At 42.6% G+C, this 13,901-nt stretch overlaps 1 protein-coding gene across 1 annotated transcript; it reads right to left on the bottom strand.

Annotated features, from left to right (window-relative positions):
- Nucleotides 1–3,597: 3,597 nt before the first annotated feature.
- Nucleotides 3,598–8,040, bottom strand: LOC308290800 (catechol O-methyltransferase A-like; the record flags this gene model as incomplete). The annotated part of the gene is made up of 5 exons (XM_080732709.1): nucleotides 3,598–3,777; nucleotides 4,105–4,236; nucleotides 5,872–6,065; nucleotides 7,175–7,292; nucleotides 7,888–8,040. The coding sequence occupies 5 exons, from the start codon at nucleotides 8,038–8,040 to the stop codon at nucleotides 3,598–3,600; spliced, it is 777 nt and encodes a 258-aa protein (XP_080588835.1).
- Between the last annotated feature and the right edge of the window lie 5,861 nt (nucleotides 8,041–13,901).

Here is a 13,901-nt window from a genome sequence, read left to right as displayed (position 1 = left end):
CCACTGTAGACCACCACATGTGTGCCTAATGTTAAAGTAAATTGTTAATTACTTTAAAAGACATATAGGCAAGATAAAGATGTAAATAGATACATAAGTTTGCACGCAGGCCCAGTTCCCTTGATTCCAGTGCAGTACAGCTCAAATATTAATCAGATATTGCCACCTTGTGGTAGAAAAGTGATAAAAGACCAACAGAAACAGATAGTTTGATTGACTGAATACTAATATTAGCAGTTTGCAAAAAAAAAAAAAGAAAAGAAAAGAAGACAGAAAAAAGAAAAGAAAGTAGAGCTCAGCGAGGTTGTGATTGTGGACGTCATTGACATTTTTGACAGGTACATGGCCAAGCTGAAGCTTTGTTTTTGGATGTCTGGAGCCTTGTTTTTAAGGTCTTTGTGGTGTTATAGTACCATGAGGTGCATCGTTGTTGAAGTAACATTGGATGAGTGGGTCATAAAAGAGTCCTAAATGTATTCTGACGTAGAAATCCTACTTAATTTATGTACTCCATAGCAGAATTGAAACTCTCAAAAGATCAGCAAAACCTTGACTCAGAAACAATGTTAAAAGATAATAGAAAACATTTATTTAAAGCGCTGTAACAGTCACACACATGTACATACGTCCTACACCAAGAGACAGACAAGACAGACTGACTTGCCCTCCCTCTCATTAATTTGCTAAAACAAAAACATCTCTATTCCTTCTCTCTCCTGAGCTCATTAAACTCCAAGAACTTATCTTTCTCACAGTCATAAAACAAGGAGGCACTGACTGGCTGCCAGCTGTGACCTTCCATGCTACTACTCCCTACTTTCTGACCTCATCTACAAATGGTTCTCAGGACTCAAACTAGCAAATATATTCACTACTAACCAATATACCATAATAATATAATTGCACCTCATCAATTCTTACTGACCAGAGATATCCTGTACAAACATCTTGTTGACTTTTTTGATTACTTTAGTTTTATCACTGAAAAGACTTGCCTCTAAAATGGATCCTTCCCTTTCAAACATGTAGTTCACTGGCTTCTTTCAAAACTGCGAAATTCACCTTTCAGGAGGTCAAAGTCAGATGTAGTTATCACTACTCCCTTAGACAGGTGAGAAGTGATCAGCATATTTTTTATGCTACTTTATATGTTGATGAATTGAATACCAAGGACCTCTATCGGAAACAAAGCTGCAAGGACTTTTTTGGGGTGTTCCTTTTAGGCAGGGTGCTTTGACTGTACTTGTGCTGTGCAATCAAAGGTTGGTAATTTCCTCTTTTCTTGTGATAACATTGTCATCCACCTTTACTGTGAAGCCGTCAGCCTTGCCAAGGTTATCTACATTCATTAATTATCTACATTAACAGTTATCTACATTTATAATGTACAGCACTGTATATTATTCATAAGACTTCTTAATGAACAAAATGAAACTCATATTGAGAATTGAGAATAAAATAGACAATCATGAATCATGAATTTCTACCATTTGATCTTTAATCTTTCTTGTAAATTGTAGTTATACAAATACAATATGCAACTAATGCAATAAGTAACACCTGTAGTACAACCATAATTAATAAAGTACTGTATGTAAAACATATAGTACTAAGTGTAACAAAATGCAATAAAATTACTAAAGTATGCCAGCAATGTATTTAATACAAGAGGTATTGTATGTAATAATACCCAATACAAAACATTCAATAAAGATTTTCTTCACAATGTTTTGAAAACCCAGTTTTATCAAAATGGTGTAGTCTAAATATACCGGTATAGTCTGTATGCAGTCAGTATTGAATGTCTGTATGTAATCGACATGTAGCCAGTACATGGGCTATTTGCTGTGTGTACAGTACATACAGTAGCATACATGAAGTAGTCTGTGGTCTATGTACTAGTCTAGTGGTTCCCAAACCTTTTAGCTCGACACCCAAAAGTGAAATTAAATGTTTGCCCGGGACCCAAACTAGTGAAAAAAACAGTCAAAACAGTTATAAGATCAACAATCTTATAACAAGTCGCTTCGCACCGCTTTGTGAGCTTGTAGATCAGCTATTTTCACTACTTCTCAAATATTTGTTTTCTAATTTATGGAGTTTATGGTGTTTTCTTTTATTTATTAATGAAATTACGAATGACTTTTTTTTTTTCATTCATGAAAAAAGTAGCTTTTTGGGGAATGTCGAAAATGTTTTGAAATAATAATTAAAAACAAAATGTAGGAAACAAAAAATTGAGGGACCCATAAAAATGACCCACAAATGGATCCCGGCCAGTGTTTGGGAAACAGTGTAGTAGTCTGTGTAGTGTGCTGGTGCTCTAATGACACTTCTAAAATGGCTAGTTCCATTCCCTGATTGGCTGGTTGCCGTGGTATATAAGACTATAACCCACACCTTGAATCAGTTTATAATCAAAGCCAGGTGCGTTATTTCTTTCCACAGTGCCGTGAGGCTGAACTAGAGAAGCGAGCGTTTGATTTTCTCTCATCCTGCCGTGCGGGTGTTTCTAAGCACCGCCCGCATGCATAGGACAGTGACTGAATGGCTCCGGGCGGGGCTTGTAAAGGCAACAAGAGCCCTCTATTCTCCAGGCACATACTCGGCTGTTAGTTTAGGTTGCTATGCTAGCGTTTTTTATGTGATGTTCATCCCACATAGCAGCTAAATCTGGATGAAAATAAACATGTGTATGGATCGAATATGGTTCTTAACATGAGACTGATCTAACACATTGTTGTTTCCCTATTTTTGGCAAAAAGAATAAGAAGACTTTATAAACACACACTGGCTTCCGTAAATTCCGTTCCTGGATGTGGCTGGTAAACAAGGAAATGTCTCTTCCTGGTGGCGGAGAAGTGTACTTTTTTCTTTAAATAATGGAATGCTATGATTTTCATGTTGCAATATTGTGACCGTTTTAGAAAAGCAATAAGCCACGCGAGGCTTGTGGTTACCGGGGTAGTATACACCGGCTAAGAGGGTCGGAAACACTCGGCTGACGCCTCGTGTTTCCCAATGCCTTTCAGCTGGTGTATACTACCTCGGTAACCACTCGCCTCTTGTGGCTTATTGCTTTAATGAACCACTCTGACAGCAGGATCAAACCACAGCAAACACACTGACTTGCAAATGAAACGCCTTCTATGTAAAAAGACTAAATCACGTTCAAACTGATTGAACAGATTTAACCATGTTAGTGTTTAGACAGACAGATCAGGTATAAGATACATTTACACAATGAAAACCACACACATACCATTACCCACACATGCATGCACCCAGTGTGTTTGGTGTAAATACTGACTCACTGATTTCTCGCTGTCTCGCTGTCTTTCATTAGTCCAAGGCCAAGCACGCACATCCAGCAAACGTTACACAATTTACTGGACTGGACAACAATACGTACGATGAAAAGAAGAAGGGAAGTCTGAACGCTGCAATGAAGGAAGCTCCCGGGAAGTAACTTTAATATGAGGACAACGTTTTCAATCCAACATGGGTCTTCATCAGGTCTTCCTCACTGTCTTTCATTCTCTGCACCCTCGCTCTATCTCTTCTATTCTCTCATCCCCTCTCTCTGTCTTTCTCTGTCTATCCCTGATAGATAGATTTCTCCAGTCCGTCGTGTACAGCTGTGTATTCCAGGTGAGCTGTGTAGAAGCAGCTGCTGTACTTACTGCTGTTCCTGACATACAGGAGGTAATCTGGGGTCCCTGGACAGATGACATTGTCAGCCAACAGCACAGAGCCAGCAGAAAGAAGACCACATGTCTAGAAAAAGAAAGAGGAGGAGAGGAGATACAAATGTATATTACAAAATACATTTTGTTGAAGCCAGATGGCACTGCAGTCCCTCAGGTAGATATAATCATAGTAGTACTCATATTAATATAGTGTTAAGAACCTACAATATCACAGTATATATAATATACCATTTAATGGTATTTCTCATCTCTGAGACCCCACACTCTGAGTTACAGAGGCATAAGGGTCAGTTGGTTCCTAAATATATCATTTAGCTGGGGACCCCCTGGCACTCCCTGAACGACCCCAGGGGGTCCCCGGACACCCACTTTGAGAACCAATGCAGTATGGTACCTCCAGTAGTTTGAGGTCAGGTAGGTAGCGGTCTTTCCAGTGATCCAGGAAGACAAAGTCAAATGTTTGAATACCAAACATGGCAGCCATCCTGGGGATCAGGTCACCTGATGCTCCCTCCACTAAGCACACCTGACAGCAACACAAAACAGACTAAGATTAGATTCAACAATAAACAAAAACATATCTGATGTGAGAAAAAAAAGCAAAAAAAAAGAAAGTCAAAAGAAATGCTGTCTTGTGCTTCTGAAGGGAGTTGTTACATTTTGCAGAGGACAATGATTTATAATGTGCGGTGTAAATAGTTTGGAGAAACACAGTACATCGTCCTCTGTACCTGTGGGTCAGGCTGGATGTGGTATACAAATTATATGTTTATTTGGTCAATGTGCCGGTACTGTAGTTACAGTATTAGCATTTTGGGCTTGGATAACTTATTGTAGATGTTTTCCAAGCAGTGGTGAGGTGATGTTGATCTACTGATTTCTAAAAGAGTGTTTTAAATATGTAGAGGAGTTGGAGTCCTTCAGAACCTGGCCTCCTACATCATCACTTCCAGAAGATGTCCCAGAATTGACATAAGGCCCCGGTGGCCAATGCAGTGTCTATGTATTTATGTCTATGACACACGTTGCGGAAGGCCAGTAGGTCGAAACGCGTCCGTTGATTCTGTCCAGAAGAGGTAAATAAACCATGTGAAAAGGATATTCTATTCCTGACTTCTTCATTTGTCATGTCATTATCGAGCCGTGCACCTTAAGGGAAACACGATACGCCGCTGTTCTATTTTTTCAGCGTTGCCGCGTGGTGAAAATGTTCTCCCCACCGGGGGAAATGTTGGTGTTTTACCGCGCGGCACTTCACGCACGTCAATACTGTGAAGCCTTATTCAGACTGTTCGTGTGTTGCACACATCCCATTCATTTCCAATGGATGCTTGCGTGCAGCCCGTCTAGCGCGATACGGAAACATTCACACTGAATGCACGCTGACAAGGACAGATCTAATTTGAATTAAGTTAATCTCAAACAACATTATTCAAATCTCTTGCGTGTGTGAGCTCTTGAAGCCAATGAAAGCAGTGTGCTGTGGGGAATGACAGGGAAGCGATCCGACAGAGTGACTGTCAATCAACAACAGCCGTCGCCGACTGGAGGGCGGCGCACAGAATGTGTTCCTATGCGCTTAGACTGCGTGCGTGTTTCTTTGGTGTGAATGTAGGTTGACGTGCAGCTGCCCGCGTCCGGTGTGTGTTCCCCTTTAAAGACTTATATTTAATCTGGAGTGTTGCAAGCTTTCTGCTTTATTGCAGTCATCTCTCTCTATGTCTATGAAACACACCTGGGAGAGGGTGTATCAAACCAGTGACCTTCCAGCCATAACCATAGTCTTCTAAGCCAGTGGTTCTCAACCTGTGGGTTGGGACCCCCAGATGGGTCCCCAACTCCCCACATTATTTTGGAGGGTCCCCAGATAATTAACTTAATGTGCAACATTGTTTTCTCACTCAACAATAATCAAACCAACATAAAGTTTACAGACTAGAGGGTATATGCACATTTCTAAACGCCTTGCGTTCGCGAGGTGTTGTGAGCGTGTAGATCAGCTATTTTCACAATAGAACCGTGTTATACAAAATGTAATGCCTCAATTCTTAGTGCTCGTCAATGTGTCCCCAATGTCCCCAGTTAAAAGATGATTATTTTGGGGGTTGCGACCTGAAAAGGTTGAGAACCACTGTTCTAAGCAAACCCCACAACCCCTGACCTTGTCCTGAAGCCCGGCATGCTGGATGACCTGACGTGCCACCGAGGCACACTCAGGGTTCATCTCCATGGTGATGAGCCTGGTCTCTGGTGGTAACAGCCTGGCGATGCGGACTGTAGAATAGCCACAGTATGTCCCCAGTTCTAACGCTGTTGACGGACTGGTCTCCAGGACAACTGCATCCAAGATAGCACCTGTGTGCATGTGTGCGTGCGTGCGCACGTGAGAGAGAGGGAGAGAGAGATTACAGCATGTTCATGTAGAACTGGCAGTAGATGCTGAACCAATAAGCCACAAGAGGCATGTGGTTACCTGGTATTTTATAATGGCTGAGAGGCGTGGTGAGTCTCCAACCCTCTCAGCCGTTATAAAATACAGGTAACCATATGCCTTGCCTCGCGTGGCTTATTGCTTTTCTAAAACGGTTACAATATGGCAACATGAAAAATCATAGACATGTACCAATTAAAGCTGTTCTATTTCACAAATACTTCACTACAAGGTCTGCAAGAAAGTAGTTCCCAGCAACAAGAAAGTAGTTCCCAGCTTTTTTGCCAACAACACAGGTGCAGAATCAGATAATTGGTGCACTGTGGAACAAAGAAATAACGCACCTGGGTTTGATATAAACTGATTCAAGGTGATACAGCAAATTAAAGGGAAACCAGCCAATCAGAATCAAGGAATGGAACTAACTGTTTTAGAAATGGGCAATTGAATAATACATAATACAATAATAATGGCACACACTGGAATGCACACAGCATTTATCAAAGGTTCACATTGTATCAATAGTAGCCTGGATCCAGCCTGTTCGCTCCGTTCCACATTTTGTATTGTCTCGTGATGCGTAGAGACAATACAAAATGTGGAACGGAGCGAACAGGCTGGATCCAGGCTATATCAACAGTACTTGTGTATGTTGATAAATCCCAGTCAAAATGAATGGTGTGATCAAAATGTTTGTAACGCCTCAGAAATAACAAACAAGGCAAAGCAGATCAGTGGACTGAAACAATTGAAATGTCTTCAACTCTTTCAAAGATGTAATTTGGCTGCCATGATCTTATTCAAACACTCCTTCCCAATTACTCTGACATCCGTAATAATGAAGTGCCTGGAGAAGCTGCTGCTAAACACCATCCTGTCAGCTGCCCCACAATTTCACCTACAAGTGTGTGCGTGTGTGTGTGTGTGTGTGTGCGTGCGTGCGTGCGTGGGTGCGTGCGTGCGTACGTGCGTGCGTGCGTGCGTGCGTGCGTGCGTGCGTGCGTGCGTGCGCGCGCGCGTGTGTGTGTGAAACCTTTTTCATCTCCTACGTTCATGGCCCATTCACTGTTTCTACAGAAGTGATCCACAGCAGAGATTACACTGTCAGGATTTCCTTTGGTCGAATTTCTCTGCACAGCCTGAAGGATGCGCTGGAAATATAGAAACACAATGTCAGTTTGTCCATATTATCTCACTGCAGCCAGAACCTTGTCATTGTCAATTTGTATTACAATCGTACTAATTTACACCAGTATAATAACAGATTTTCTGTGAGACATACAAACTTACTGTACTTATACAGATTTGCATGCATGCATGCACACATACATGACATAGTATACATATATATTAGGGATGGGACGATAAGCGATATTATCGTTTATCGTGATAAAAAATACTCACAATGGAGTGGAGATTTAATTTATCGTGCAATCGTCCTCCGTTATGCACTGGGATCAATTCACCTTTTATTTGCCGAGCTGCATCCGGTACCTTAAACCTTAAACCCTCTATTGGTAAAACATACTTATAACATACGTCTTTTTTTCCACACTCTACCAAATCTCTTTGCGTTGCGATGTGTTGTGAGGTTGTAGATCTGCAATTTTTTGGCAAATGTTCCGCTCCATGATAATGGATGTTGGGGATATTTTGATTATCGCGATAATATCGTAAAATTGCGATTTAGATATGAACTTTTCATATCGTCCCATCCCTAATACATACTGCCCATACGGTACATACCTGGGGTCTAGTCTTTCGGGTCAGAACATCCAGAACCCGTTCGGTGATGACAACATGCCACAACAGAGCCCATCGTGCATTGGAGTGAACCAGCCATCTGAACAGCGTGTAGAACCCAACACATACAACCACCAGTATCAGTGCCACCAACATTCTGGTCCCACTGAGAAAGAGAAATGTTTGTTTGTATAGTCTTCATAACACGTTTTCTTTTGTTTGGGAACGTTATTTTGGAGAATGTGTGTGCTAGAGGCATACAGCCAAAGTGAAGTAAAATACTGGACCGTGTTAACTCAGATTAAGTCGTTTTTCAACAGCCTTTTTTCCTGGCTGTTTCCTGCTGTTACTTTTGTTTCCTCAGCTGGAAAATAGTCCACAGGCAATGGTAGGGTGCAACAAAAGGTAAAAGGCAAAATCTCCTGAAACAGGAGACCCTGTGCGTGGTATCCAGCTCTGTTCCCCAGGGGGATTTACACTACATATTCTGTTTTGTTACAGCCACTATAGGTACATTCACAACACTACACAGGATGTTTTGATAGTGTACCATTATGTTCACATTACTACACATCAAATTGTTTGTTAGAGAAACAGGTTTCATTACTACATATAGGATTATGTTTTGCTACAAACACCAAATACATTTATTGCACATCAGTCCACATTTATTAGCTAGTCTTACCTTATAGCGAGAAGAGAAAGGGGAGAGCTGCTTCACTGCTTTTCCCTCTCATGAAGAGCTCAACTCTTCTTTCTTTCTCTAGTCCCGCCCTCTTGCATTCTTCTCTCTCTCTCTCTCTCTCTCTCTCTCTCTTTCCCTCTCAATGTACTCATTCAGGGCTCTGAGAGCTGACAGTGCTCTGAAATGTGCTATATAAATAAACATGCCTTTCCCTTCCCTTTTTATTTCTATTTCAGTAAATGAGAATGTTTTGGGTGATGATAATAGCCGTGGCTCATGCTTGTTTGTGTGCTTAATTACAGTATTTATTCTTTATAATGGTGTCAGACCATTCTTGCATTTCGGAGGACTAATGCACATTACTACATATGATTTTGTTTTGTTAGAAACACTAGGTCAGTTTACATTGCTATACATAATATTGGTGGATGCTTGCCTTACTACAAGTAGGACAGTCACTACAGAGCACATGATTTAGATTTCTTACAGATAGGAAAGTTCACATTACTGCTTTGCACATCGAAATGGTTTTCGTTAGTGATCCTCTCTCTCTCTCTCTCTCTCTCTCTCTCTCTCTCTCTCTCTCTCTCTCTCTTTTGTTTGGCCTTGCTTGGTCTGCTTAGATTAATCCGTTGGTTTAGGGTTTCAAATACATTTGAAGCAGTCAGGCCAGTTCAGTGTGTGTGTGTGTGTGTGTGTGTGTGTGTGTGTGTGTGTGTGTGTGTGTGTGTGTGTGTGTGTGTGTGTGTGTGTGTGTGTGTGCGCGCGTGCGTGCGTGCGTGCGTGTGTGTGTGAGTGTGTGCGTGCGGGCGCACGAGGGCTTGACATTCAGAACAGCTGTAGGCTACTTGAGGCAGATCTGCCATCAGAAATATCCATCACACACATGCACACATGCACATGCACGCGCGCGCACACGCACACACACACACACACACACACACACACACACACACACACACACACACACACACACACACACACACACACACACACGGCAGCAGGGGAAAGCTTTCTCTGTTGCTGCACTAGCAACATTACACTAGATGGGAGTGTATCTGGAAGGGAGGGATAGTATGTTCCTCCACAAGTTATGCCCTCTCTGTGAAACTCCATACTGTCAGCTGAAAAGATGCTGACAGTGTATCAGCGGAGATGTGGTTGTTGACACCCTCTGCAAACTGATGGACTGATTGAATACTTAAATGACGATTGAGTTAAAAACACAGCAATTGGATGACACAAAAAGCTAGAGGCTTGTTTCCATTGTGGTTCATTACATACTCAAATAACTGGACAACATAACAGTGCTACAAAAACAACTGACACAACAATACAGAAAACAAGTATGTGGTGTGTGGACTATTAGGGACTATGACATGGGGGAATTGAGGCTAATAAATAAGAATAACCTGATTTATCATGACTTTTTTCTCCATATGAATGAATGGAGTAAAGTTAAGTAATCTAGACAGGGTCACAGGGAACTCCCTTTGGGCTTAGTTGTGTTATGAACAATGCACCTCGCCAGAACTGCTTTTGAATAATCAGTAAACTGTAGCTTACTACAGTAGACTATGTATCTGACATGGTTCAATTAAGTTCTGGAGCAAAATACGAATGGGACTTCTTTAGGTTCAAATTCATTTTCAGGTAAAACATGTTACTATATGAGCCCTTTGTAGGCTAATAATAACGATAATGAACCAACAGCGTCATCTGGTGGCCAGATATGTAAAGTATCCTGTTTTAATGAACCCCCATTATAGTCTCAAATCCATCAGATAACAACAACTGATGTTAAATAATAATAACATGAATATATTTTCTAAAGTATGCTGGTCCTGTGTATTATTTTAACAATAAAAACATGCTGACCGACAGAAGACTCAGACTCTCTCTCAGCAGTCATGAAGGACGGCCGCATTTTTTTCCGCTCCGCGACCCATTGTTCCGACTACACTCCAGGAACAAAGGGAAGGATATTTTTCACTTTTCTGATATTTCTCGTGTATTACACCGACTCGTGCCTCAGCTCACCATGGCATGCAGAGAAAATGGATACAGTGGATTATGTGCAGAACAGAGAGGAATCTCACTGTGATTTTTACCTCCACGATGGATCGGAACTGAAACACCTCTACAAACTGGCTATCCTAGGCTCGCTGATAACACCAAAAAACAGACCCCCGGTTGGTAGAATGGACAGACGGTCCTTTATTTACTTTTTTCTACTACTCTCGGGTGATATTCACGTTCACCCAGGCCCAGCGATCACTCGACAAACAACCGCTCGTCTGGCGAGAGAACAGATGTTTTCCCTGACCAAGAGTGAATCCGTAGCTGAGACAGAAGACCTCCCGGCCGCTACGAGGTCAGCTGGTGAGTCCTATGCTAAAAACAATGGCTCTCCAGCCGGCTCTCTGCAATACGATCGCCCAGCGGTTGCCGTGGCTACATACGACGACGCGAGAGAGGATCCCTGCATGAACCCTGCACGCATCGGCGAGGTTTCGGTCGTTGAGCCGCCTGACAACAGCAGCGCCGAGGCGCCTGGCGGCAAACCCCCGGTTCCCGACGGTGTCCAAGTCACAGACGACCCCCCGCCGACTTCCCCACTAAACACCCAGGGACCACCCGACCCACGGAGCGACTCGGACGACGGCATGTCCAACCCCGCACCACCAGACATCGAGGCTGCTGGTGCCCAGTTCGCGGAGATTACCATCGAGCAGGATGCCCCCCCGCTGGCCCCGTCACCCCCCAGGGATCATAACCAGTCGTGGCTGTTGACACGTCTCGGCTTTGATACAATCTGCGCCGACACCTCCCCCCCTCGTGCCGTGGAGAGAAGCTGGATATCCTGGTGTCTAGGTTCACAGACAACAAAGGGACATGACCTCCCCCCCCTACCCCCACCCCCACTACCACTACAGACGGATGTGGACTCACACACAGCAGAAACCCCCAGCCCTGATAATGGCTATTTGATCACCTCAAATATGAAAGAAACATTTGTAAAAAGAGGACTGAAAATGATCCATCTCAACGTCAACAGTTTGGAACCCAAACTGGAACAAATCAAAGCTATGTTTTTTGATGGTAAGGTCCAAATTTTAACCTTCTCAGAAACTAAACTCGATGACTCATTCTCAGATGCTAGAATTGAAATAGCCAATTACACTGTCATTAGGAATGATAGGAACAGGAAAGGAGGTGGTGTTTGCATGTATATTCACAATGATTTAAATTTTATCATTCGCCCAGACCTACACCACAGCTCTCTTGAAACTGTATGGGTCGAGATAATTTTTGAACATGCTAAAAATATACTAATATGTGCTGTCTATAGACCCCCTGACCAGAATGATTTCTTTGAGCTGTTTGATGAGAGCTTAGCTAAGGTGGACGGTATTGAGTACTACGCTCTGGGCGACTTTAATTGTGATGCTTTACGTAAAGAAGCACCCCTGTTCAAGTCCTTTAATGGGTTATGTAATCAATATGGCCTCACTCAGCTTGTTACTGTGCCCACTAGGGTGACGGAGCACTCCCAAACCCTCATAGATCTCATCGTAACCACAGACAAATCAAAAGTCACCGCTAGCGGGGCTATTGTATGCGGTCTTAGTGATCATTACATGATCTACTGTACGCGTAAAATACACAAACCCAAGGCTAGTGGCCACAAAACAGTTGTAGCTAGAAGCCTCAAAAACTACTCCAGTGAGGCTTTAAATAACACTCTAGCGAATACAGACTTTTCCTCTGAACTGCAGTGTACAAATGTCGAAGGAGCATGGTGTGGTTTTAAAACCAAATTGACCGATGCTCTAGACATCGTGGCCCCCTTGAATACCACCAGGGTTAAAGCCCGCCAAGAGCCATGGTATAACTCAGATATTGCTGAATCAGCTAAACTCAGAGACAAAAAGTACGATGAAAAACGTAAGTGCTGCAAAAAACTTAAAAAAAAATTCAACCCTGACCTCAATATCCAAATCAAGCATCTTACTGCTCAGTGCAAGAAGCTTAGAAACCAGACAACTGCCTATATTAGAGCCGCCCAAAAAAACTACATTGATGAAAAAATCGACGAATTCAAAAACAAACCACGAGACCTATGGAAGTTGCTTAACAACACATTAGGCTTAAAACCTAAAACCATAGGCCACAGCATAAACATCAAAACGGACACCGCTCTCATTTCTGACAAATGTGAAGTGGCTACCCATCTTAACGAAACCTTTACCACCGTGGCCCGTTCGCTGGTTGAAAAACTGGTCGCCCCATCTGGGCGGTATGGTGTAAAATTTGTTAAGAAATTCTACAATAAACTGGGCGTCAGAAAAGACAGTTTTAAACTTGCCACAGTGACAACTGATGAAGTGTTTAAAAAACTGAGTGCCCTACCTCAACACAAGGCCACTGGCCTTGATAAAATTCCAGCTAGATTTCTCAGAGATTCAGCCGCCACCATTGCTCCAATAATTACCCACATAATTAACCTTTCCATCGAACAGGGTCATGTCCCACAGGACTTCAAACTAGCAAAAGTAACCCCCCTGCATAAAAAAGGTAGCAAACTAGACCCTGGAAACTACCGTCCCGTTTCCATTCTTAGCTCCATATCCAAAGTCATGGAGAAAATAGTCTACGAACAGATAGCAAGATATCTCGATGAGAATAATCTGATTTACGAGTTCCAATCTGGATTCAGAAAATCTCATTCCACTGACACATGCCTTCTCTATTTGACTGACCAAATCAAACGCGAAGCGGATGACGGCAAATATAGCGGCATGGTCATGATGGACCTCCAGAAGGCATTTGACACCGTAAATCATTCTATTCTGATTGAGAAACTAAAAGCCATCGGTCTTGACAGCGCAGCAGTGAGGTGGATGCAGTCTTACCTGGTGGGGAGGGAACAGGTGGTGGAGATTAACGGTACCCTGTCCCCCCCCCTCCCGGTAAACTGTGGTGTTCCTCAAGGTAGCATACTGGGACCTCTGTTGTTCCTAATATACGTGAACGACATGGCATCTGCTTGTGACTGCAACCTGTTCCTGTTCGCGGATGACTCGGCTCTCCTAGTCTCGGGCAAGGACCACTTGCAGGTTGAGAAGACACTTAACTCTGAACTAAGTAAGATCTGCACATGGCTTAACGACAACAAATTATCAATTCACCTGGGTAAAACAGAGTCCATCCTCTTTGGATCAAATCATAACCTCAAAAAAGTTGATAACTTCTCAATCAAAGTGGGTGACAAGGTCATAACACGAAAAAACGAAATCTCTTACTTAGGATGTATCCTTGAAGCTAATCT

The sequence above is a fragment of the Nannobrachium achirus genome (assembly GCF_963921795.1).
Source record: "Nannobrachium achirus genome assembly, chromosome: 9".
Taxonomy (NCBI): Eukaryota; Metazoa; Chordata; class Actinopteri; order Myctophiformes; family Myctophidae; genus Nannobrachium; species Nannobrachium achirus.
Note: the sequence above shows the minus strand (reverse complement) of the source record. Positions and strands in the feature narration are given on the sequence as shown.